A 27,535-nucleotide genomic window follows, 5' to 3' on the forward strand; every position below is an offset into this window, starting at 1 on the left:
TAAAATTAGTAGGTAAGTTCAGTTAACTAGGTAAGGGAAATATGTTATGCTAGTAAATTTAGAAATTTTATTAGTAAATTATAGTATTTGTTTATTAATATACAGTGTATGAGTTATATAGTTTTATAGATTTCAGAACATGAGTTTTATTAATTGTGTGGCCTGAGTAGATATTTGTTCAATAGTGGGTTTATACAGTTTTTCATAATACCATGATTTACAGTATTTTTGGCATAGAAATATGTTTTATTAGATTTTATAGAATTATAAATTACAGTGTATATACAGACAAATATTATATAGACAGATATTTTACAGTATTTACAGAATACCATGATTTCCAGAATTACAAAATCATAACACTTAGATATTACAGTTTATTTAGTCAGATAATACAAATAAGATATACAGTTACTTCAATCAGATATTACAGTATTTACAGATCAGATTTACAGTGTTATGATTATTTTGGAATCATGATGGAACAGTAAGATAATTATATTTTAGTATTATATAGTATTAGACCCTGATGAATTATTTTAGTCAGATTTAGTCAGTAGAGCATGGTACCGTAGCTATTTCAGATCAGAGTGCAACCACATATCTCAAATAGTGTGTAAATTTTCATCAACCGTGCCTTTGAGGGATTGCAGGCTCCCCAGTATTCTGGGTAGAGGTGGCTGGTTTGACGAGGTAGATGCTAGTACCGAGCCTTTGAAGAGATTGTAGTAAGGCCGGACTGAGGATTGAAAGAGTATCAACTAACTTATCCTAGTGGGTCAACCAGAGTTAAGTCCCGCCTATGGACCGCACAACCCTGTCATGAGGGGTTAAATCATGACATACAGATTTTCAGGGTAGTTTTCACAGTTATATATATATATATATATACAGATTTACAAGATTATAACAGATATATTATAATATGAGTTGTATGATTAAATAGAAAACTTAGATATCACAGTTGTATTTTAAGCCATATAGGTGTGAGTTACACAATATTATATTTTATATGATATCTCAGTTAAGTTATTTATCAGTAAATTATTTATGTAAACTCAATTGTTACACACTAGTAATAGCATATTTCATTTCTTCTTACTGAGAGTTGTCTCATCCCAGTGATTTAACATTTTTCAGGTGATCCAACTAGAAGAGCAGATCAAACTTGCAGGTAGAGTGGTCGTCTACATTACCCTGTCTGTAGGGTAGGTGTTACCAAGGGGTTGTATTTTTGAGTAGCACTCAGGAGTTTTTGGGTAGAAGATGCTGAGATGATGTGTAATTATGTATGTATATTTTGGGGAGATACTAAAATCTGGTATTGTGTATATGGTTGTATAGTTTTGTGTTTTCTGCGGCATAGGTATTTTCCAATAGTCAATACAGGGGCATCGGAGTAAGGTAATTTACAGTCTATATTTGAAAAAAATGGTATGAAATTTCAGGTTGTTACATGAATATTCAACCATTGCTCAAGTTGATTAGTCCAATTGGATCATTTAGTTTGATTTAACTAGTTCAGGTCAATAACATAACAATACTTTTATTATTATTTTCAAAACTTTTTAAATATATATGTAAAACTTTAAAATTATTAATAGATCAAGAGAAAACTTGGATAATTATAATGCTGATTTTTTTTAAAAATTTAAATTTAAATACTGCTATAAAATGTTTATTATATGCAATTTTGGTACGAATTAATTAAATGATTAAAAATACCATAAAATAAATATAAAATATATTTTAATAGTTTTAAATTTAAATAATATATCAAACATAATGTTAAAAAATGTAAGTTAAAAATTTAAAATTCATACATTATAAAAATAAAAAAAAACTATGACATGGAAATGTTAATCCTTCTATGGCGAATGCTAAACAGATAAAAACAAAAACAAATCAAATTTATATTAATTGGTTGACTTTGATTCAAGCCAATCACTACTTTTTTTTTCATTTCATCTAGATTGTTAAGTTATCAAATATGACATTCAATCCAATTTAGAAAGTGGTCTAGTTCTTGATTTGACCAATTAACTTGATTTGACCAATTAAATTGGAGAGTTTAGGTTGACTTTTAAAATACTAATTAAATCCAAGTTTATTGTCACGCCTCGAACCCGAAAATGGGCCTCAGGGTGTGATTTAATAACCTAACTTGTCCATGTATCATACAATAGTCCATGATACTATATAATATAAGGGTCCGACCTCGTAGGGTTCATGTATACCCTATCCATCAACACATACCTAGTATATACGCAGTGTAAAATGCAACCTAATACATCCATAAAACCATATGAGAGTCTATACAAAACATGATACGCTAGTGTCGACTACTTGAAGGACCTGAAAAATATTTGTATGATAGGGGGGAGACACCTCTCAGTAAGGGAGAAATAGGTTATATCAGTATGTGGATACATGAGTGTTATTTCAACAACAAACATACATTTCACAATACTAGTATTTTCACAAATACAGTTCCAGTATACATACGATACAAAGCAATACAATCTAGTGTTATCAAACTCTTCAGCCTAAGCCCGACTTGGTTCAATATCTTAGCCTACCGCATTTTAATCCGGCCCGCTACGATATATCCCCTATGATATTATCCAGACTCGGAATTTTCACAAAACCTGGAACATTTTGGAACTCAGAGGAAATTTTCTTTAAATAATTCCAAAAAAATTGCAGCAACATATTGAAAAATTTCAAAAAAAAATTCTTAAAAATTCAGAAAAGAATGGAAATATTTTAAGGATTTTTTAATTTAGTTTAATGAATTTTAAAATCATTTCATGCATTTATTATTTGTAAATATTTTATTTTGTGCGCGTGTGTGTTATAATGATTAAACAAAGGGTAAAGGGGTGTTTTAGAGTTCATCTATATTAGTTCTGACAAGGTTTATTTAATAAAATCCCTTTCTTTGGAGGTCTTATTAGAAATTTCTAAATCGCATCTTGTTTCATATTTTCTGTAATGCCCCAAACCCTAAAATGGGGTCCGAAGTGTTATTGTAAATAAAATCATGCTCTATGACGCCCCAAACCCGCCTGGTGGGGCCTGGATGCCACATTAACCATTTACCTGTATCTGATACCCTATTATCTCAATAACGCAGTGAAAGTAATAATAATTCCACAATAATATACCAAAGTATCTACATATATATATACATCTCAAAATCATCTTCCAACAACTAGTATTCAGAATCATACATCTTAGAAAACACAAACAAACCCAAAAACGTACTCATCCAAAAGTCTATACCCTCTCTCTCAAAACGCTACAACAGCCTTGGGCTCTCTAAGCTCGATCACGCGGAGGTCCTGAAAAAGATAAAATTCAACTATCGGGTGAGACACATATCAATAAGGATGGAATACATTAAATCAGTGTGTGGCTATCATAAGGTTTGTGTACAACATATATGTATTCATCATTTTCAAATAAAAACACAATTATGAAATCATTTTCTGTTCCTATTCAAACACATGTAAGGTATTTTACTAACAAGAGTTCCCAATGATTGGGGTGATTACCCGCTCATACAAGTAGCACCCCTCCACTCTGATACCTTATGCAACCTACAGTCACAACTGAAACATATCAGGGCACTTACCTTACTCAGTTAGCCCTCAGGTGGATGGTTTTTCTTGTATTCACAATATTCACACAAATATTTAACAGCTATGGCTCCCGAGAATAAGGAAGTTTACCCGCCCATACAAGTAGCTTCCCTCTGCCCTAATACGTTATGTAGCCCACAACTACATCTGATACCTATCAAGGCACTCGCCTTTCTCAACAAGCCCTCGGGCGGAGAGTATATCTTTCCCCTAATATATATAATACTACTATATTTAATAATGATAATACTTTACTATATTACTCTGTATGCTATTATCTCTGTACTATTCATCTTTTCATGTTCTCGGCTTTCACATTTCTCTTTTTTTATATCATTCTCGTATGCTATTCTTATATATGTTGTTCTCATATATGCTATTCTCACATCTACTGTTCTTATATTATCATTGGTTAAATTAACAATTATGCATTTAAAACTCTCTATACCGATGGAGAAATCATTATTGTGCTTCCACCCCATGACGGGTTGTGCGGCCTGTAGGCTGGACTTAACTCTGGTTAGCCTACTAGAGCTAAATCAACCACATTCTACGGTATTGTACCTATTTTGGTCCACCAGAGTTCTCAAATCATACATTGTAATTTAACATTCTCAAACACATGTAGAATAAATCATATCACATTTTAATTCTCAATACATTTCCAATATTTCCTACATCTCATACATATATCATAGTTCAACACAGAAACTTCATTTTACTCATGCCAAACAATTTAATAGCATATTTCATACATTTATTGTAAAATAATCCAACCCACATTCATCATTCATATATTGAAAATATACATTTAATTTCTTACACAATTATCCATAAAATCTGTCATTTTAACTTTTCATTTTCGCAAATAATATCTAGTAGCACAGCCCTAGGCTCATAAATTTACAATTCAAATGATCGGATTTTCAGAATTCACGTGAAAATCATATACATGTACACATAAAATTTTTATTTTTCACCGGTTATTTCCTCAAAAATCATGGTTTAATATATTCTCCTTATCTGGTTTCCTAAACTACGCGAATAGGGACCCTAAAACGATGTCTGCGACGCTCACCCGAACCTTGATTCAATAACACTAATTTAATCAAATCAACATTTCCTAGGCCCATAAATTTCAAATAACAATTAAACTCCCAAAAATAACTAATTTTCTTAATTCCCTAAATTTTACTCTCACTTTGGAGTAGTGCCTAGGACCCCCAAATTGAAAATTTACTCTGACCAAAATGATAATGATCAAGACTAAGATCCCGCGGTGGTATCCGATCATTGATTTAGCTGAAGATTTAAAGAGAAATTAAGGAAAGAAACGGAGTATACATTTCCCCAGGAGTGGTGCCTACTCCTATAACAAATCCGCTCCGATAAGAATGTAAGTGGCGAAAATAGGAACCTAACGGTATTTTCCGTTTTTCGATTGACCGAATATTTGTCAAGAAAATGAGGAGAGAAAGGAGGAAGATGGAAGAGATAATGAGAGATCTAGAGAAGACGTCTTGGGGGGGCCTCTGTGTAGGAAATGTAATTTCCTGAAGGATCTTTTGATCCTTCAGGCTTATATTGTAAATATATACATATAATAACCTTTAACGTATATAATAATAATTTATTATATTATATTAATATATTACTATATTATGTTATATAATTTAATTAATAATTACAATTTTTAATTAATTATTTAATTATTTAATTTTTTTTATCACTACATTCTCCCCTCCTAAAAAGAATTTTGTCCTCAAAATTCACTACCAATCATTTTCACATTTCTAAAATTTATTAACTAACTATATTTCACACAATCCAGTATATATCACCATATAAGCTTCTACGTTATCTACAATTAAATAAAATCATTACTAATTTGAAATATAAACTCATACCTACACCCTTGGCAATATCTGCCTCGATCGGGATCATCGAGTACACTCGTGCTGGACCGCCTCCACCTCGAGGTACTTACTGATTTCACCTGATCTGGTTTGGTATGGGTGCAATAGGCAACAGTTCATGACATTTCCTCCTAAAGTGCCCCGGTTTACCGCACCTATAGCAGTTAGGAGTCCCGATCCGACATTCACCCCTATGCCTCTTAGTACATCTCTGACTTAAAGAGTAAGACAGATTATCCTAATAACTAGAATAATCCTAATCTCCTATATCCTGCCTTGGGCCCACAGTATCCTTCCCTCTCTTCCACAATCTCTTACTACCCTCAATTTGAAAGCTGGAAGGTGCAGGTCTCTTCATCTGCTCTGTCAGCTCTGTACCGCCCTGAATGCTCTTCTCCAGCACCGAAGCCTTATCCACCAAGTGAGAGAGGTTTTGGACCTTGAACCCTACTACAAACTTATAAACCCTTCGTCTCAAACCCTTTTCAAACTTTCTAGCCCTTTTCGCCTCGTTTGGGATCAAGAACAGAGCAAAACGCGATAGTTCAACCAATTTAGCCACATATTCCCCGACAGTCATACTCCCCTGTGTCAGGTTAGTGAATTCCTGAATCTTTTTCTCTCTAGTGGACAAGGGGAAGTACCTATCAAAGAATAACTCCTTGAATCGATCCCATGTCAGAGCTATCTTTACTAACCTCCATTCCTTTAGAAGCTTCACAGAAAGCCACCATTGTCTCGCATCCCCTGTCATCTTGAATGTGGCATATAGGAATTTTTGCTTGTCCCTGCAGCCGAGTACAGTCATGATCTCCTCAATCTCCTGTACCCAGTTCTCTGCAACCACTAGATCCGGTCCTCCCACAAAATTCGAAGGGTTCAGTCTCATAAAATCCTTGATGCTGCAGTCCTGACCTACAAGTGGACAATTTTATTCTCTAGTATCCTGCCTTATCTCTGCCCTGACCTGTCAGGCTATACCCTGCAGCATCATAGAGGTATCAAAATCCTCCTTACTAGAAGCCTCCAAATCATACTCTCCCTCAGCAGCCACATTCTTACCTCTAAGATCCATCCTAAAAATAAGACAAAAAAGAGTAAAGAATTTCATTATCATAATCCTATCAACACAATCATTAATCTAAATCCCATTATACACCCAACTTTTCAATTTAGGACCAATCTCACTACTGAAAAACGAAATCATTTAAGGTTTACCGTGGCTTTTCTGAGGTCGTCGACTGCTTTAGAAAAATCACAGGAAATCGTCAACATATTTCCTCCTCCAAGCTACAAGACAAAATCTTATATTTCTCAACACCTAACCTACTCATTTCCTATCCTCATTATCACCTATTCCTATACTATGGTATTGATCATCCTTGAGTCTGTAGAATCCCAAAACCTAATGCTCTGATACTTAAACTGTAACGTTTCGAACCCTAAAATGAGGTCCGAAGTGTTATTGTAAATAAAATCATGGTCTATGACGCCCCAAACCCGCCTAGTGGGGCCCGAATGCCACGTTAAACATTTACCTGTATCTGATACCCTATTATCTCAATAATGTAGAGAAAGTAATAATAATTACAAAATAATATACCAGAGTATCTACATATATATACATCTCAAAATCATCTTCCAATAACCAGTATTCAGAATCATACATCTCAGAAAACATAAACAAACCCAAAAATATACTCATCCAAAAGTCCGTACCCACTCTAAAAAATGCTACAACAACCCTGGGCTCTCTAAACTCGATCATGCGGAGGTCCTGAAAAAGATAGAATTCGACTATCGGGTGAGACACGTCTTAGTAAGGATGGAATACATTAAATCAATGTGTGGCTATTATGAGGTTTGTGTACAACATATATGTATTCATCATTTTCAAATAAAACCACAATTATGAAATTATTCTTTGTTCCTACTCAAACAGATGTAAGGTATTTTACCAACTAGAGTTCTCAAGGATTTGGATGATTACCCACCCATACAAGTAGCACCCCTCCGCTCTGAGACCTTATGCAACCTACAGTCATAACTGAAACAAATCAAGACACTTACCTTACTTAGTAAGCACTCATGTGAATGGTTTATCTCGTATTCACAACATTCACACAAATGTTTAACAGCAAAGGCTCCTGAGAATAAGGAAGTTTACCCTCCTATACAAGTAGCTTCTCTCTGCCCTAATACATTATGTAGCCCACAGCTACATCTGATACCTATCAGGACACTTGCCTTTCTTAGCAAGCCTTTGGACGGAAAGTATATCTTGCCCCTAATATATATTATACTACTATATTTAATACTGATAATACTTTACTACATTACTTTGTATGCTGTTATCTCTGTACTATTCATCTTTTCATGTTCTCAGCTTTCACATTTCTCTGTTTTTATATCATTCTCATCTTCTATTCTTATAAATGTTGTTCTTATATATGCTATTCTCATATCTACTGTTCTCATATTATCATTGGTTAAATTAACAATTATGCGCTTAGAACTCTCTATACCGATGGAGAAATCACTATCATGCTTCCACCCCATGACGAGTTGTGCGGCCCGTAGGCTCCACTTAAACCTGGTCGGACTACTAGAGATAAATCAACCACATTCTACAGTCTGTAGGTCTGATTGGCTGTTCCTATACTGGTCTAGACTCCAGGGGGACCCTACCCTTCCCAACACAATCGACCATCCCGTCTCCACACTCTCTCTCTAAGACGTGTGGGTGCACTGGTGCTACAAAAAATACCCGCAACAGTACTATGCCTATTATGGTCTACCAGAGTTCTTAAATCATATATTGTAATTTAACATTCTCAAACACATGCAGAATAACTCACATCACATTTTAATTCTCAATACTTTTTCAATATTTCTTGCATCTCATACATATATCCTAGTTCAATAGAGAAACTTCATTTTACTCATGCCACACAATTTAACAACATATTTCATACGTTTACTGTAAATAAGCCAACCCACATTCATCATTCATATACTGAAAATATACATTTAATTTCTTACACAATTATCCAAAAAAATATGTCATTTTAACTTTTATTTTCGCAAATAATATCTAGTAGTGCAACCCTAAGCTAAAAAATTTACAATTCAAACGATCGGTTTTTCAGAACTCACGTGAAAGGTTTCCTGAACTACGCCAACAGGGACCCTAAAATGATGCCTACGGCGCTCACCCAAACCTTAATTCAATAACCCTAATTTAATCAAATTAACACTAAATAAAATATTATTTTAACATTTCCTAGGGTCATAAATTTCAAATAATAATTAAACTCCCGAAAATAACCAATTTTCTTAATTCCCTAAATCTCACTCTCGCTTTGGAGTGGTGCTTAGGATCCCCAAATTAAAAATTTGCTTCGGCCAAAATGACGACAATCGAGACTAGGATCCTGTGGTGGTGCCCGATCGTCGATTTAATTGAAGATTTAAGGAGAAATTAAGAAAATAGAGGGAGTATACCTTTCTCCAGGAGTTGTGCCTACGTCACTCTTACGACAAATCCGCTCTGGTAGAAATGTCGGTAGCAGAGATAGGAACCCAACGGTATCTTTCGTTTTCCAATCGATTGAATATTTGTCGAAAAAATGAGGAGAGAGAGAAGGAAAATGGAGGAGACGACACGAGAGCTAGAGAAGACATTGGGGGGGGGGGGGGGCGGCCTCTCTGCAGGAAATGGCTTGTATTATATATATATAATAACCTTGAACATATATAATAATAATAATTAATAATTATTATTATTTTTAGATCACTATATTTTCTTTAAAATTTTATTATTTATTTATTTTTTAAGGAGCAAATTAAAATCACTAAATTTAATTTAGAGATAATTCATGATTAAGTAGGTATCGTTTATGAAATAAATGTGTAGGGGATGCTAGTATATTTCCATCAAATAACTCAACTTTCGATCCCAACTTTGTTAAATACAAACCGAGACTATTAGTTCCTTAACGTAAGATTAATTTAAAGACTAATATAAATAATAATAATGTAAATTAACCGTAGTTAGAAAAATAACAAAGTAGAATCGACTCCATATTTGGACCTTATCTTTATCAAATCTAGTACTTTAGAGGTGGAATTTCCTTCTGAAATATATATAAAATGGAAAAAGTAGGAACTGATTCCGCTCTTTGCCTCAATTGTTCCAAGAAAGGGGTCATCCTTGCGAAGGGACCGGCATTAAGTATTATTATTCCTTCCATTCAAGACGCTCCTCCCAGACGTTAACGACACACCTAATATTTTCACACCTTTAGGTGCATGGCAAAAAAGAAAAAACTCCGTATATATATATATGTATATAGGAGCACTTAATATATCTCCACAAATCCACCCTGCAAAACCATTTCCCCTGTTCATCGTCAATTCCTATATATAATACATATACTACCACACCCCTACCCCAACTCCTCCAAATCTAAGCCACTCTCTCTCTCTCTCTCTCTCTCTCTCTCTCTCTCTCTCTCTCTCTCTCTCATGGATATTACCAGCACAAACGAAATAACCCATGACTTCTCACCTTTCTTCAAGGTATACAAAGATGGTCGCATTGAGAGATGCATCATCTATCCTCACCTCCCCCCCACTGTCGATCCCCACGCCGCCGTTCAATCCCTTGACGTCGTTTTCTCCCCAGAACTAGGCCTCCGCGGCCGCCTCTTCTTCCCCAAGCTCCCCCCCGTCGCCGCAGCCCCCCACAAGCTCCCGCTCCTCCTCCACTTCCATGGCGGCGGCTTCTGCGTTGGATCTCCCTTCGACGCCGTCTGCCAGAATTACCTCCACTCTCTCATCCCCCAAGTCAACGCAATCATCGTCTCCGTTGACTACAGGCTCGCCCCCGAGCACCGTCTCCCCATCGCCTACGAGGACTCCTGGGCCGCGCTGCACTGGGTAGCCGCCCACCTTGACGGGCACGGACCCGAACCGTTCCTGAACCAACACGTTGATTTCGGGCGGGTCTTCTTGGCGGGCGACAGCGCCGGAGCCAACATCGCCCATTACGTGGCAGTCCGAGCTGGCGTGTCCGGATCGGGTGGGCTCAAGCCTCGCGGAATGATTTTGATACAACCACTATTTGGGGGACCCGAGAGGGACAAGCTGTACCGGTTCTTGTGCCCCTCGAGCAAGGGGTGGGAAGAGGACCCGAAACTGAACCCGGCTGTGGATCCGGATATGAAGACCATGGGTTGCGGACGGGTCCTGGTGTGCGTGGCGGAGAAGGATAGGCTGAGAGACTGGGCCCAGTCCTACTACGAGACGCTGAAGGAGAGCGAGTGGGTCGGGTCGGTGGAGATGGATGAGGTCAAAGGGGTCGGGCATTGCTTCCATTTGTTCAACCCAACTTCCAAGGAGGCTCTGGCCCTGTTTAAAAGGTTGTCTGCTTTTATAAATCAGGATTAGGATCCGGGTTCGGGTTTTTTTTTTTATATAAATCGGGTTTGGGTATCTTTTCATCTATAGATAAACCAAAAAAAAAAAAAAAACTTGTGGTGATCTAGATGTTATGGATGAAGTTGGTGGTGTAATGCTTAATTTAATTTGAAGCTTTGATTGGAAAGATAGCTGAAATATTTGGATCTATAGCTTAGGAGATTTCTATATATATATATATATAGAGACTATGTAGCTCAATTTTTTTGACCTAATAACCTATACTTTTTTTTTTTTATTACTACTATTATGTTTTGGCAACATTCATCTACCAAGCTGTAATTACAGCTACATAAGGCTATTCTCTATAGTCAAATTTTGCCAATAATAGTTACAAAAATTAAGGTACTTAATTTTCTACAACAATATAACACTTCACAAACCTATACTTCATTCAATAAAAATTTTTTAATTTTTTTATTAATTTTTTTCACATTGTAAATTACTCTATTAACTTATCCTTAATTTTTTTTTAAAATCATTAGATACTCGAAATTATTTAATTTATTCGTAACTATATCTAATTACTAAATATTATATATAAATAAGAATTATAGATAATTATATCTAGATTTTATATTATATTAAATATATAATTTTCATCAACTTTAAATGAGAAAGTTTTTTTTTTTTTTAAATGTGAAAAATCATGTATATATCATTTTCTTATATAAATTCTTTTACATTACAGATTAGATTTGTAAATCTCATATATGTTACTAAAAAAATAAAATAGTACTTTAATTGGATAAATGAGTTGAACATAAAATTGTTAATCATTCAAAAAATAATATTATAAAAGTTTTACCTTTTTTATAATTAACAAAAATATAAAAGTGACTTAAGGATAAAACTTCTTGATCTCAGGTGGGTGCACCCACATATGGTGGGTCCAATGTCCACACTCTCTCTCTCTCTCTCTCTCTCTCTCTCTCTCTCTCTCTCTCTCTCTCTCTCTCTATAGATCTTTAATTAAAGTGACCACAACCGACAAATGCCCACAAAAGAGAAATATTAATAATAATAAAAGAAGGATTCAAACCCTAATCTCCCTCTAAATTCTTCTGTGTAAATTAAATAAACACTTTTTTAGATAAAACAAAATAAATGCCTAACAGATCAACACAAGAGACAAAAGTTTTCAATTACAATGCTGTAAAACAAAGAGGCTATAATCAAGGGCTCAATTTTCCACTCTAAATTTATGCCAAAGTATATGGCGCAATTTTAGAAATAATTGACCAAAGTTCAGGCAATTAAGTCTATTTACGCTAGCGATGTTTTCAAAATATTAGCATCCTTAAATGTCACGAAATTTACTATTTTTTTGTATATTTTTTATCTTTTAGGAGAGATTTATGATATTTTTGAAACTTTAGGGGAGGTTTGTGTTATTTTTGACAAATCTTATAAAAGATTCCTCAAATTTTTGAAATCTCAGGGAAGGTTTCTATTGTTTGTCAAATTTCAGAGAAAATGAGTGTCTTTTGTCCTCCAAAAAACTAATGAACTGCTCAATCAATAACCTTCAAGTCATATAGAACATAAAGAATATCATATATATTTATTAGAGGTCTTGAATATGAATTTTTTTTTTTGGATTACGCATCGGGTATCCACGTGTCCGTTTTACGGTTCACATGACTAATCTCACGCCCCTTGAAACCGACCTCACAACTCTAAAGGGAGGTAAATTTCAGGAATCTAGGGGCGAAAACGAACCCGATAAGATTTGAATACCTAACCTCGTCAGAGGCACTCCCGCAGCCCGCACTATCACCTGAACCACACCCTAGGGGTGTCTTGAATATGAATCTTTGCAAGAGTATTAAATGAGAGATATACTATGCTCATGAGTTTCGGCTATCACTATATTATAAAAATAATTTAGTGTCATTACAATAATGAGTTAAATTAGAGAAGTATTGAAACTAAAAATTTATATATATCAAATCCGTGTTATGATACGACTCTAGATTATAATGGCATAAAAGAAATTCATAATGCGGGACATTTTGCAGCTCTAGAAAAATTATATATATAAATTAAGGAAAAAAGGTTAAACTTTTCAAAATAAAACTAATAAAAATTTTGAAACCCATGTTACGATACAACTCCGGAATATAATGGTCAAATTAAAAAAAAAAAAACTCTTAATGTTGAACATATTTGCTCTAGAAGAAAAAATATACTCAAAAGGATAACCTACAATTTAATCTTCCATCTTCTTTGCGAAATTCTTGTTTATAGATAATTATTATTTTTTTTGGATTGTGAAATTGGGTCATAATATATTCATAATTCTAACTCTAATTCTTCTTTTATTATTATTATTATTATTATTAGGTAGGGGTGTACAAAATTTTAAAATGATTATTTTTAATATTAAATGACTTCAATACTTTGTTTAATTAATTAATTTTTTTTAACTAATTATATCTGAGTTGTTGACCTTGCTCAAGGATAAGGAATGAGTGGGAAAACCCCCAGGGTGTGGTTCAGGTGGTAGTGCGGGCTGCGGGAGTGCCTCTCACGAGATCAGGTGTTCAAACCCTTCCTGATTCGTTTCCGTCCCTAGATTCCTGAAATTTATCTTCCTTTGGAGTTGTGGGGTTGGCTTCAAGGAGCGCGGGATTAGTCATGTGGACCGTAAAATGGACACATAGAAATCCGGTGCGTAATCCAAAAAATAAAAATGGAAGGAGTGGGAAAGGGATTTATACAAGATGCATGACTCTCAAAATTCTCATTTTAGCGATGTGAGACAAGTGTAGTAGAGTGGACATTCGGTTGGGGACTTGCCCGAGGAACCTTTGCCCCACATTGGTTGAAGGAAGAATAGAAGCTCGCTCCCTTCCCATATAAAAGCCCATCTAGCCTTTGTTTCATTGCATTGAATAAGGCCTTCATTATAGTTGTGTGGGTGGACAACTCTTGGGCCTTGTCTACATTCAAATCGGCTTGATTTAGTTTTGGGCTCTTTTTGAGGTTGCAAATCTTTTTCATATTTTTAATATAAATCTTATATTAAAAATTGAGTGAAATCGAACCGAATCGTAAAATTTCAGTTTATGGTTACACTAAATCGTCGGTGTACGGTTTGGTTTCGATTTTAGAGTTTTAAATCAATTTTTTCAGTTTGATTATTGGTTCTGGTCAAAACCGAACTGATAAGAATAGAGTACACCCTCGTAGACTTGAATTGAAATATTATGATCTAAATAATATAAATTTTTTAATTAAAAAATAATGTTCAATTGAAACCATATTTTTGAGAAAAAAATTAAATACTTCTACATTAGTGGTATTTTAAAAAAGTGACTTTTTTTTTTATCCATTCCGCTATAACCAAATTCAAAGAATGCCAAACATTGGATAAAAAAAAATGGAAATTGCAATTCATGCGACCATTTAATGTTAAATTCCTTTCGGATTTCTGAAAAATGATTCCGTTTATACCTTTTTTTTCTATTCCTCTCTTAATTTTTTCTTACTTTAATTTCATTCTATAAATTAAATGAGGTGTTTTTGCAGAAGACCGAGAGATAGACTATTGAACTATTCAATCCGACTTAATAAAACACTTTTGTATGAATTGCACACACATTTTATTACAAAAAACAAAATAAATGCCCAAAATTCAATGTAGAATACAAAAAATTTCAATTTAAATAACCTTAAAACTACAAAACAAAGAGCCTATATCTAGGGCTCAATTTTTTTTACTTTGAATTTACCAAAATTTATGGGGTAACTTTAGAAACTGACCATAAATCAAGCAATCAAGCCTCTGTAAAGCAATGATGTTCCTCTAACTTTTTTTTATCAATTTGAATCCTTAAATGCCACAAATTTCTAAGGTTGTCCTTAAAGTTCTTTGTCCTCACAAATTTTTAGGTAGGAACATTATAAGTAGTTGACAGTTGCTTATCGACCATCGCCACGGATTATCCGATCTAAAATGCCAAAAGTCCGTCACTTAATTGAGTTAAATATAAATTGTGTTGGGAATTAACGATAAATTCTTGAAACCTATAAGAAACAAAATAAAGAAAGAATATACGTTAAAAAAAAATCAAGCACATGCACAAGACAGTATTTACGTGGTTCGGAAATTTTGCCTACGTCCACGGAGTTGCAGTAACTTCACTATTATCAGGAAAAAAAATACAGAGAGTGCGGTGGTACAATGTTCTCTCTTTCGCTCTCTTGCGAAGTGTGACCGCTTATCCTAATCACTTAAAAACAATCATTTTATATGCTGCGTACAGACTTCCGAATGGGCTACAAAACGGGGCCCAAAAAAATTTTCCCAGAGGCATTGCCCCTGGACCCCCACGAGTACGGCTTGGGCCGCTTAGTTCATGAGCGCTGCGGCTTGAGCCTTACGGCCCAATTCTTCGCTCCATGAACTAAATTTTAGGATAGAAATCTCTCATTAAAAAAAAGTCGAGTCATCATCCAGATTGAACGCAACTAGACTTCATAAAAGTCCAACGAATTGTAATATTCTACTCGATAATTGATCTAATTCACCATAAATTATCAGACTTGATCAATTTTATGAGATCTACTTCCAAGTGAGACTAAATTAGGATCACCAATGGGCGGAGTTGGGTTTTGTTAAAAATGCAAGCCCAAACTCAGCCCAAAAAAAAAAAAAGAGTTGTGCTAAGTTCAAACTCAACCCAAAGCTCACAATGTGTTTTTTAAAGAAATAGGGCCGGTCCATTAGCTTTTAGGCCATGCAAAAGAAGCTTGAGGCAATAATTCAAATCCCTAAAGCAGCACAGCAAAGCAAAAACTCGTTGCAGCACTACTTAACATGGTAATAAACATTAATAGATATGACGCTCAATCAGGATTTAGGGTAATTTTTTATACACACACCATCTTCATATTTGGTTTGGCGGTAAGGATAGAGCTAGGAGGCACTAGGGACTGAGAGTGAAGAGCCTCTTTCTTCCTCTTCTTTTTTATAATAAGTCTGCATCCCATGTTTTCCATCTCCCCTGTTTTTTTCTCCGGTTGATCTCCATGGAAAGGTGCTTGTGATCGTATTCTGTTCGGGTTTCTCATGCCGAAAAACAAAAGAAATAGCTAGTATATTCGAGATAATTGCGTATTTACAAAATATTGTCCCGCTCATCCTTTTTTATTGGATTTGAAAAGTGATTTGGTTTAGAAATGAGTAAATTTGATGACGCAGGCAAAGCATAGAATCAATTTAATTCTTTTATAAAATCCCTTGAAGGATTATTGGGTCTATGGTAGGATAGATAATGGGAAGTAGTTCGCCTCATATCTCATATCTCATATCTCATATGTTTCACCATGATCGTTCTTAAAGCTCGAATTTGAAACCTCTAACATCTAAGAAACTCTAATTATTATAATGATTGAAAAATTATTAAGTACACCGGGCAGATCTAATATGATTTGGTAATAATGAAAAACAAAATTCATCCTCAAAAAAATCATAAATGGAAAGGCACAAACTAATAGTATAAAACTAGAGGTCCCAATCCATTCCATGCATGACTACATTATTTCTGCTCAATAGGTCACAACCAACATTTGATCATTTCCGTGCGTCCCCATTCAACCATTCTTCACCTAAACTTCAATTCCAACCATTCCCCCTCCCATTTTTGCAGGGACCACTGCAATTCCTCAATTCATTATTTCCTTTTAAATAAACTAACAAGTGAACTTCCCCAAGCTCACTCGTTACTCCACCCGTCTCTGCTTTTCACAATGGACTCCTCCAGCAACGACGTAGCTCGGGTGTTCCGCTTCTTCAAAGTCCTTAAAGACGGTAGCGTCCACTTCTTCATGCCCCCCACCGAAAAAATTCCCCCTTCCGACAACCCCAAAAACGGCGTCCGGTCCAAAGACGTCGTCATATCCTCCGACCCGCCCGTCTCCGCCCGTATCTTCCTCCCCCCGAACCCCGACCCGACCCGCAAACTCCCCCTCCTCTTCTACATCCACGGCGGCGGTTTCTGCATGCAGTCTGCCTTCTCCCCCGGGTATCACGACTTCCTAACCACCGTGGTCGCCGAGGCTAACTCCGTCGCCGTCTCCGTCGAGTACGGTCTCTTCCCGGACCGACCCATTCCCGCCTGCTACGACGACTCCTGGGCCGCCTTCCAGTGGGTCGCCTCCCACGCCTGCGGCGACGGCCCGGAGCCCTGGCTCAACGATTTCGCCGACTTCCGGCGAGTCTTCATCGCCGGGGACAGCGCCGGCGGGAACATTTCCCACACCGTTTCGGTTCGGGTCGGGTCGACCCGGTTCCCGGGGCTGAGGGTTGTGGGGGTGGTTCTGGTGCATCCGTATTTTGGGGGAACGGACGACGATCAGATGTGGCTGTATATGTGTCCGTCGAACGGTGGGTTGGAGGATCCTAGGCTGAAACCGGCCGCAGAGGATCTGGCTAGGATCGGGTGCGACAGGGTGTTGGTGTTCGTGGCGGAGAAAGATCATCTGCGGAAGGTGGGGATTTATTATCACGAGGAGTTGAAGAAGAGTGGGTGGAAAGGGACGGTGGAGATCGTGGAGAATGAAGGTGAGGACCATTGCTTCCATATGTTTGACCCCACTTCTGAAAAGGCTGCGGATCTGATCAAACGGATCGTATCGTTCATCAACCGGGAGTAGGCGGTACCAGCTAGGTTCCGCAGCATGTGATCTTTTCTGGGTCATAAATAATTGTGTGTTGTTTCTTTTGACCCATGTTTATTTCAAGTTTGTCTTATGAATAGGGTAAGTCATGGATGGAATGAAATGCAAATTTGAGTAATGTGTGTGTATATATATTCTAAAAAATAATAAGTCTGATTTTATTTTATATTTACCCATTAGTCTATTACATATATTGTAAAAGTGCATTTATTTTCTGAGTTAATATTTCAAAAATGGTATTTGAGTAAACTCATTATTAAGTCTGGAAAATCGAATAAAAATGTTAGGGGGTAAGGTGATGAATCCAACAAACACAAAAACACCAACACTCAAAACACACAGAACACAAAGGAAATTACGTGGTTTGGCCATACTCGGCCTACATCCACAGGAGAGAGGGAGTCACACTATATGATCAATAAAAAAAAGATACAGTGGAGGAGGAGAACACACTCTCGCTCTACTCTAATTCAAACCACTTTGCCTCACGCACACAGCACACAGCGATCTCTATTCTTCTATATATATATATTTTACACACACACACACACTCAGTTTTACAAAGCAGGCCACATATAAATATATGAGAGAGGAGCATTGAGATGGAACAGCATTGAAAATGGAATGCATGCTCAAGGCTGCGCATGCACCACGAGCGTACCTACCCAAGCAACAATAAATGCACCCACATGGGTGAGTCAACAAATCACCCCCTCCAAATATGTGGGGGCAACCAAGTGTCCATTACTATGATGTTGCAACACTAAGACCTCACCCTTGTCTCTAGGTAACCGCACCCCCTCGCAAGAGTGCCCGCACTCCTTTGTAGAGGTGCTTATGCAGTGATCATCTTCTGGATGGTTTCAGTAGATCTAGAAGACCCACTGAATTTGAGCATAACTCCAATTTCTCTCTAGTTACTGTCTTTGTCAACATATCTGCTGGGTTTTAACTGTCAAGGATCTTCTCAACGGCTAATATCCCTTCATTAAAAAGAGATCTGATGAAGTGATAGTGGAGTCCAATGTGCTTGGTCTTTGAGTGAAATGCTGAATTCTTCGCCAAGTGTATAACACTCTGACTGTCACTATACAAAACACTTTTCACCTGCTTGAAACCCAACTCTGTCAACAAACTTTGTAACCAGATCATCTCTTTGCTCGCTTCTGTCATTGCCACAAACTCTGCCTCTGTAATGGATAGAGCAACGATTTTTTGTATCTGTGATACCCAACTAACGACAGTAGCACCTACTGTGAATACATATCCAGTAGTGTTTCTTTTGTGATCTATCTCGCAAGCAAAGTTTGCATCTACGTATCCCTGCAATGTCAGATCACTTATGCCAAAGCATAAACATTTGTTAATCGTACCTCAGAGATATCAAAATATCCATTTTACCGCTTTCCAGTGGTTTTTCTTGGACTCGACATGAATCTGCTAACGGTTCCCACTGCATGACTGAGATCTGGTCTCGTGCAAACCATGGCGTACATTAAGCTTCCTATAGCTGAAGCATATGTCATTTTGTCCATTTCTTTCTTCTCTTCCTCTGACTTTGGAGACTGAGTCTTTAATAACTTGAAATGACCGGCTAATGGTGTGCTAACTGCCTTAGCATCACTCATGTTGAACCTTCTCATCCCAAGCATCTGCTTTGCTAGACCCAAGTCTTTCATTTCAAATTTAGTGGACAACTGCCTTTTTAATTTTCTGATCTCGTCTATGTATGATCCTGCAACAAGTATATCATCAACATAAAGCAAAAGAATTATGTAACCTGATTTATACCTCTTGAAATAGAAATAATGATTAGTATTGCATTTTCGGTAGTCATTCTTTTGCATGAAGTCATCAAATTTATTATACCATTGCCTTGGAGCCTGTTTTAAACCATACAGACTCTTATTCAACCTACAAACAATTTTTTCTTTACCTTTCTCTACAAAACCTTCAGGTTGGTGCATGTATATCTCCTCCTCTAGATCACCATGGAGGAAAGCAGTTTTTACATCTAACTGCTCTAGGTGTAAATTCTCTACTACAACAATGCTCAAAACTATCCAAATGGTTGTGTGTTTCACAACTAGTGGGAAGAATTCTGAGTAGTCAATGCCTTCTATTTGTTGGAACCTTTGCCACGACTTTGCTTTTGTATCTCTTCCTCGCACCATCAAGTCTCTTGTCCTTTGATGGCGTAACCCATTTGTTTTTGAAGAGCTTCTTTGTCCCTTAAGGCAATCGAGCACGTCTCCCCAAGGCCTGTTGGTTGAGATGAGGGATTTCATCTTCATATTTTTAGGGGGGTGACAAGTCCACTTGCGCAAAGCCGCATCACCGTGACAGGCGGCATCATAGCGCGCTGTTACCTCCTCATTAATAACAAATCTCCAAATGCGGGGCTCTTATGTGGTGTACAGGCGGGGGTCGGGGCTAGACCTCCTCCAGCAGTCGTAGTAGGGAGTTGAGGTTTGTGAGGGGATCTGTGGGTGTCTTCAGACACCCCCTCTGGGGAGAGGAGTTCCTCGGCGGAGATTAGTCATAAGGTTTCTTGGTGCCAGCGTTTTTGTTAGGGGGTAATCGAGTGCCAATTCTACCGCTATCATAGGGAGTTAGTAGTGGGGGAATTACTGTGATGAATGGCGTCTGTTGTACAGACCTTTCATGAAAAGAATATCTCGACTGTCTGACGACATACCTTTTCCTTGAGAAATAATAGTCTCGACGGCGGAGTATTGGTCTTGGGTTTGGATCATCCAGATGGATAGGAACGCAAACGCAACCGGCAACCACATACAGAAGGTGGGCATTTTGGATTTTGGATCAAACTTCCCCCTAGCCTTATCACAATGTATACATGACGTAAGCGGCATACTAGCTAAAAACTTTGAAGTGTGAAAATTTACCTCCTTTTGCTCCTACCTTTTCTGGTAACTGAACTTGCAATGATCTGATGGATTTGGTTGATAAGATAAGTACTGTGTTGAATTGCTTCGCTGCCCAAACGGCTTTGGAAACCTGCTTGTATTGCCTACTTTGGGCTCTCCTTGGGTCCGGTTCTGTTCATATCGTTCTGCTAACGGCCATTGTATGGGTGTGTTCCTAGCATTGTGTCGTATCAAGTCCTGCTCTCATGCTCTGCAACCTTTTGAATTTTCTATCTTCATATTCACCAGACGCGGGATGTCTGATCCTTAATTTTGATTTTTAAGGTCATGGTCAAGTCTGTTTCATTTCACCATGGCCTTAAAACATATGTCTCTTGCAAATTACATACACACTTCGGATTTTTTTGAAGAAATAAACTTATACGCTTGTAAGACCCGAAAAATTAAATGATTGAAATAGTAAAAAATAGATAAATAAAAAATAAAGTAAATAAAGCAGGCGTGGGTGAAAAGGAAAAACAAAAATTTAAAATTTAAGAAATTTAAATTAAATTAAGATAAATTAAATAATTACATACTTAGTTTATTAAATTAAACCTTTTTACATTTGGATTAAAAAAAAAAAATAATTTAAAAAGAGAAATATATATAATATTTATATAATATATATTACAATACAAATCATATATAAGCATAAGTTTAAAGTATCTCTCTAATAAAGCATGAAGAAGAAGAAGATAAAGGAAGAAGAACAAACCGCCTCCCCCCCCCCCCTTAAAATATTTTCCTGCGCCAGCCACCTCCGTCTCCGTCTCTCTCCTTCTCCTCAATTTCTCACGGTTTTGCGGCGATCGTGAAATGGAAATGTTGTCGTTTGAATGCCGATTCCCATGTCCGAAAAGCTTTCACTGTCGTAGATTTTTCATGCGAATAATTTAGGCACTCTCTTGGGGGAAAAAAAGAAAGGGTTTAATTTTCTTCTGTTTTCTTCCGTTTTTTCTCCTAATTTCAAACACTGTTAATATGCGGTTAACATCGACGATCAGGTATTACCCACGTGTCCTAATCAAGGTATCGCATTTGGTGTAGATAAACTTCCAATTGGGGTTTGCTCTTCTAGACCCTACTCCAAAGCGAAGTGAGTTTTAGAAAATTTGACAATTTGATATATTTGCGGGTATTACTATATTTAAGAATTATGGTCATAGGAAATATTTATAATATTTTATTTCAGGAATAATTTATTAACATTCAATTTAATTCCTGATCAAGTGACGCCCGCAAGTATTTTTTCGAAGTCCTCTGTTATCAAAGTTTCAAGAATCATGTAGGGGAAAATATATATTAAACTAGAATTTTTAAGAATTTAATGAAAAAATAAATTGTGTTATATGTACGTGTATATGTTTCGATATGGGTTTAAAATGTCGACCATTTAAATTATATTTTTTTGAGTTTAGGGCTATTTATTAGGTACGCATATGCGAAAATGAACTGATGAAAGTGAGAAAATATTTTCAGGATAATTATATAAGAAATGAAAGGTATTTTCAGCATATAAATGATGAATGTTGGTTGGCTTATTTTACAGACAATGTATGAATTTTATTGTTAAATTGTGTGGCGTGAGATTCTGTACAAATATATGTTAAATGTATGAGATGTAGGCTAAATAAGTAAAGCAATAAGAATAAAATATAATATGGACAATGTTGTCTGTGTATGTTAAATGCAACCATGTAAAGGTACGACAGCTAAAAGCCGGGTTAGTAGATTTTAGCGCATTTTTATGTGGCTAACTTAACATATTCTAACACGCATTCTTGTAACTACTTGTAACAGATTCTTCTAACCATATTCTAGGTGGACTACTGATGAACGGCTAAAGACAACTGTAGTACAATTATGAAATTAAAATGTTTGAAATTGATGATAGGAATGACAATGCAATGAAATGAAATGTTAAATGGTGAATATACAAAAGTGGAAAATAGTTACTTAAAGTGAAACCCAAGGAAATGGTTAAGTTCTGACATGAGAAGTGAATGATTAAATACGATAGAAAGATGATGTATTATGCTATTAGCAGTTATCTATTAGTAAAACATTTTCCGTTTGGGCGGGGCGCCCTCTTTCTTCTGAGTGCTTTCTGAGTAAGCAAGTGCACCAGTATCCACCCCAGCTTAGATGTGGCAGAGCTCCATAACGCACTAGGGTCAGAGGGAACCTACTTGTATGGTGGTTAGAATTCTCATCTTTAGGGCCTTTTCGTAAAACTGTTGTTGAATGCGGGAGACGAGATCAATCTTCCTTAAAGGCTTAACTGGTAAGGTTGAATGCTTCTAGTATGCTTCAGAAGTGACCTTCAGTTACCTAAGTAATTAGAGCAAGTGGTGCTCTTGTATGGGCAAGGTCATCACCCTTATCCTGGGTAACTCCGTGGGTAAACCTTGGCCGGATTGTTAGGTTCACAAATGACTTTCAGTAGTTATGTTCATGATTGAAATAGGATAAAATGATATGTACATTTGTCATGATTGCCAACACTTGAGTTGTAATATATTGTTGCTTTTCTCCTTCCCTTACTAAGATGTGTCTCACCCAAATATAAATGTATCTTTTTTTTCAAAACCTCCTCGAAATTGAGCTTAGAGAGCTCGAAGGTTTTTATAGCATTATTGGGAAATAGAAAAAGAAAAGGGTACATTTCTATGTTAATTTTTGGGAATGTAAATATTTATATTTTATATCTTTATGTTTTAAGGTTGTTGAGTAAAGAATGTTTGAGAACATACTGAAATGTTTTGGAGATATATGTAATTATGGAAATGCAGGTGTTGAAGGATATTATGGTCTATGGATAGAACTAGGAAACTCTGGTATTATTTGTATGATTGAGGTTTATAGTTGTGTTTTCCGCTGCGTATGTATGGTTTAATTATGGAATATTAAGGATTTTATCAGGTATAACGCGTCGAACCCGGGTTTAAGGGTTTGGGGTGTTACATGCCTTCCTAGAATGATCGTTAATAAAGGTGACGAAATAAGATTTTCTACCAATGGATGAAATAGGGCTCAGTCCCCAAACATCGGTGTGCACCAGCTATAATTTTTCTTTCTTTGGAGTTCTTCCGAATGTCTGAAAGCTGACTCTTTCCTGTTTGCCGAGAATACAACTCTCACATTGGTCAATATTAGCTGACTGGAAACCTAGTATCTTTCCCTTTGAGTTCATGATTTTCAAAATTTTCTCACTCATGTGATCGAGTCTCTAGTGCCATAGGTTTGAATCTTCATTCCTTACAGCAACTGAAATTAACATGCAAGCATCTGAGGTCATATAAAAAGTACCAGTTTTCTTACCGTGCAAGCACGTCATTGCACCTTTGGAAATTCTCCAACTATCGCCACAAAAGGTTGTAGCGTAGCCTTCACTTGCAAGATGTCCAACATATATTAATTTTTTCTTGAGATCAGGGATATATCTGACATCAGTCAAACTCCAGGTGGTACCTATCAAATTTATTTTTGCTTCTCCTTTTCCTACAATTTCACAAGGTTTGTCATCACCAAGATAAACATTGCCAAGATTACCGGGTAGATACCTATAAAGTATTTCTTTGTTGCCTATTGTGTGAAACGAGGCTCCAAAATCTAATACCCAAGACTCTCCCTTCCTTTCCAAAGAGCATAACAGTGCATCTCCTTCTTATAAAGAAGAGGCGATATTTGCTTCGGTCTTATTTTCTGGCTCCTTTTTCTGGGATCGACATTGATTTTTGTAGTGGCCAATCTTGCCACAATCCAACACTCAATCTGCCTTTTGTTCTGAGTGTTGTTGGAATTTCCTAGAGGTTTTGATTTGAACCGTCTACTTCTCGATCTTCCATGGTTTTGATTTCTATTTTGATTTCTGCCCCTGGTCTGTTTCTCACCTTGTATGACCAAGGCACGCCCTTGGAGTTTAACAATTGGCTTTCTTAGGGTGTTAGTATCCTCTAGTGAAGCCATCACTTCTTCCAAATTTAAGGTTTCCTTACCAACAAGCAATGTTGTGACGAGACTATCCTAAGAAGGTGGTAAAGATGCCAAGAGAAGAAGCGCTTTATCTTCTTCTTCAACTTTTACACCAAGATTCATTAACTGGGTCATGATCTTGTTGTAATCATTTATATGGTCAAAAACATTTACCCCTTCTTCCATTTTTAGCTGATAGAGTTTCTTCTTCAAAAGTAGCTTGTTTGTTAGAGATTTTGACATGTATCTCTGTTCTAATTTATTCCATAGCTCAACAGGTGATGATTCATCTAAAACAGAATATTTAACTTCATTTGATAGGCATAAACGAATAGTACTAACCGTTTTCATTTCCATCTCTGTCCAATCATCATCTTTGATATTGTTTGGATTTTTCCTGATTAGCGGCTTGATCAGGTCACGCTGAATCAAGATATCCTTGACTGTACTTTACCTCTGTGCAGAAAAAAAAAAAAAAGTTTGTGATCTTCACACACCAGACAACCAGATGCTGCAATCACTTATGGCTGAGAGATCTAACTTGATCAGTAGTTGCGCGCAATCTTTGTGAGGAAGCAACTCGAGGAGCTAGTATGGCGTCGCGTGAAACCTCTGCCACTGTTGTCGGAGCTTCATCTCGACATCACCAAACCCGAAGGTAAGCTCAAATTTTTTTTTTTTTAATAATGATCCTTACCCTTTCCAAGATCTGATACCAATTCTTAAGGGGTAAGGGGATGAATCCAGCAAACACAAAGACACCAACACTCAAAACACACAGAACACAAAGGAAATTACGTGGTTCGGCCAAACTCAGCCTACATCCACTAGAGAGAGGGAGTCACACTATATGATCAATAAAGAACAGATACAGTGGAGGAGGAGAACACACTCTCACTCTACTCTAACTCAAACCACTGTGCCTCACGCACACAGAACACAACGATCTCTATTCTTCTCTCTGTATATTTTTTTTTTCTACATATACACTTAGCTTTACAAAGCAGGTCACGTATAAATATATAAGAGAGGAGCATTGAAATGCAGCAAGATTGAAAACGAAATGCATGCTTGAGGCTGCGCATGCTCCACGAGCATGCCTACCCAAGCAACAATAAATGCACCTAGATGGGTGGATCAACAAAAAATTCGTTTATCCGAATCGAATATGATCCGCTTAAACTGACACATAATCAATCCACACATTAAATGATTTGGATATGGTATAAAAAATTTTATCTGTCGCTAAACAAGTCAATTGACAAATTTAAGGTTTTATTGGATGGTTATCCATCAATCCATCAACAACCAATACCCAAATCCGTAGATAATTTCATATTCCCTTACTTATTAGACATTGACTTAGTTAATATAAGCCCAATTGATCAAGAATGTGCCTCATACTCCCAACTCTTACACTACTGTATGCATCTCTAAGTCTTTCCCACGTCCCTACTCAAATTCAAGTCCAACACTTAATTGTTGTGATCAAAACAAAAGTCTTAAACTTAGAATCTTAAAACATTATATATATATATATATATATATATATATATATATATATATAATATTTTATGATTGGTTATTGAATTGTTTTATATTTTACTAAATTATAATTTTAAAAATAACTACAAAATAAAAAAATTTATTTGTCGGATGGTTAAAAAAAAATTATACATGAGTTGGGAATGATGGATTATCTGTCATCTGCAACAAATTATCAATCCAAACCACTATAAGTATGCAATTTAATTGAGTCGGATATGGATTGCAATTTCCTTACTCAATAATCTAGTATATCCATCATGGATTATCTAAACTAATCCGCTTTGTCAGGTCTACTCATTATAATTTATAATGATCTCATTATGTGTTTAATTAATTATTAATAATGAACATGTTAAAAGAAGCCTAAAATCTTTTTATTTTATTTTTAATGTTTATATCTGCAATACTCCTTAACCTTATCTAACTAATGCAAAGAAGGGGATTAATTGGCTCAATTCTTTACCTTGGGCTGAAGATTCATTCATTTAACCTATCCAATCTCATATTTTGATTAGGCTAATTACTGGTCATAAAATACTTAACCAAATCAAAAATTCTATATTTTATAAATATTTTTTATTAAAAAATATCTATATATATGGCAAGTGGTTCAATATTTTAAAAAAAAAATGTGTTAAAAGTGATATCAAGTTTTCATAATTAGGATTTACTTTAATCTTATACGTCCAAAGTTTGATTTTACGTTTCGTTAGTTCTCTGGTCTTGTCACCCTAAAATCTAGTTTGGAAAAAGAAGCTTCTCTTTACTCCTTCGATAAATTCGGAACTTCCCCTATTCCTCTCTGTCCTTATCTTCTTTAACCTTCTTTGGGGTCTTCTCTCTTCTCTCCTTTTTTCTCCACCGATGACTCGATCCCATCAAAGTATTAGTTAACGGTGGAAGTTATTTTAGAGAAATCATTTATTTAAGGAAGATTGAGGTCTTTCAAAATTACTTTCGTCTCCATATTTTGTTGTTCAAACTCAATATTCAAGCTCTAATTTTGTGAAGAAATTATTTGCTATTCAAAATTGTGAGTTGAAGATTTGTATTCAAAGGTATTTGAGGGTGATATTGCTAGTTTGTATTTGATTTTAAAGGTATTTTGAAGATTTATGTTTAGTAATATTAGGATATTTGTTTCAAATTATTCCGTGAGTTCAGTTTGATTATTTATTTTATAATTTTATCATTGCATGCTATATTAAGCTTAATTTTCATTCATGTTAAAAATTATTTAACTATAAATAAAGGTTTTCTAAAATTTATGATATTTCATGCCCTTCAATGGTGGCTTCGTCGGTAAACTCAAGACTCTCCTGATTAAATGACTAAAATTCGAGTCTAGAGAGTT

At 36.1% G+C, this 27,535-nt stretch overlaps 3 protein-coding genes across 3 annotated transcripts; 2 read left to right on the forward strand and 1 right to left on the reverse strand.

The window, feature by feature from the left end:
- Positions 1 to 5,816: 5,816 nt before the first annotated feature.
- Positions 5,817 to 7,229, reverse strand: LOC131155858 (uncharacterized). Its single transcript, XM_058109306.1, has 3 exons — positions 7,186 to 7,229; positions 6,542 to 6,636; positions 5,817 to 6,475 (listed from the first exon to the last, which is right to left on the reverse strand). Exons 1-3 carry the CDS (start codon positions 7,227 to 7,229, stop codon positions 5,817 to 5,819), a joined length of 798 nt encoding a protein of 265 aa, XP_057965289.1.
- A 2,597-nt stretch (positions 7,230 to 9,826) lies between these two features.
- LOC131155432 (probable carboxylesterase 5) lies at positions 9,827 to 11,188 on the forward strand. The gene has a single exon (XM_058108563.1). It carries the CDS (start codon positions 10,088 to 10,090, stop codon positions 11,009 to 11,011), a length of 924 nt encoding a protein of 307 aa, XP_057964546.1. The 5' UTR covers positions 9,827 to 10,087; the 3' UTR covers positions 11,012 to 11,188.
- Positions 11,189 to 16,584: 5,396 nt separating this feature from the next.
- On the forward strand, positions 16,585 to 17,847 carry LOC131156694 (probable carboxylesterase 4, mitochondrial). Its single transcript, XM_058110562.1, has one exon. The coding sequence runs from the start codon at positions 16,799 to 16,801 to the stop codon at positions 17,702 to 17,704; it is 906 nt and encodes a 301-aa protein (XP_057966545.1). The 5' UTR covers positions 16,585 to 16,798; the 3' UTR covers positions 17,705 to 17,847.
- The last annotated feature ends 9,688 nt before the right edge of the window (positions 17,848 to 27,535 follow it).

The sequence above is a fragment of the Malania oleifera genome, chromosome 5 (assembly GCF_029873635.1).
Source record: "Malania oleifera isolate guangnan ecotype guangnan chromosome 5, ASM2987363v1, whole genome shotgun sequence".
Lineage (NCBI taxonomy): Eukaryota > Viridiplantae > Streptophyta > Magnoliopsida > Santalales > Ximeniaceae > Malania > Malania oleifera.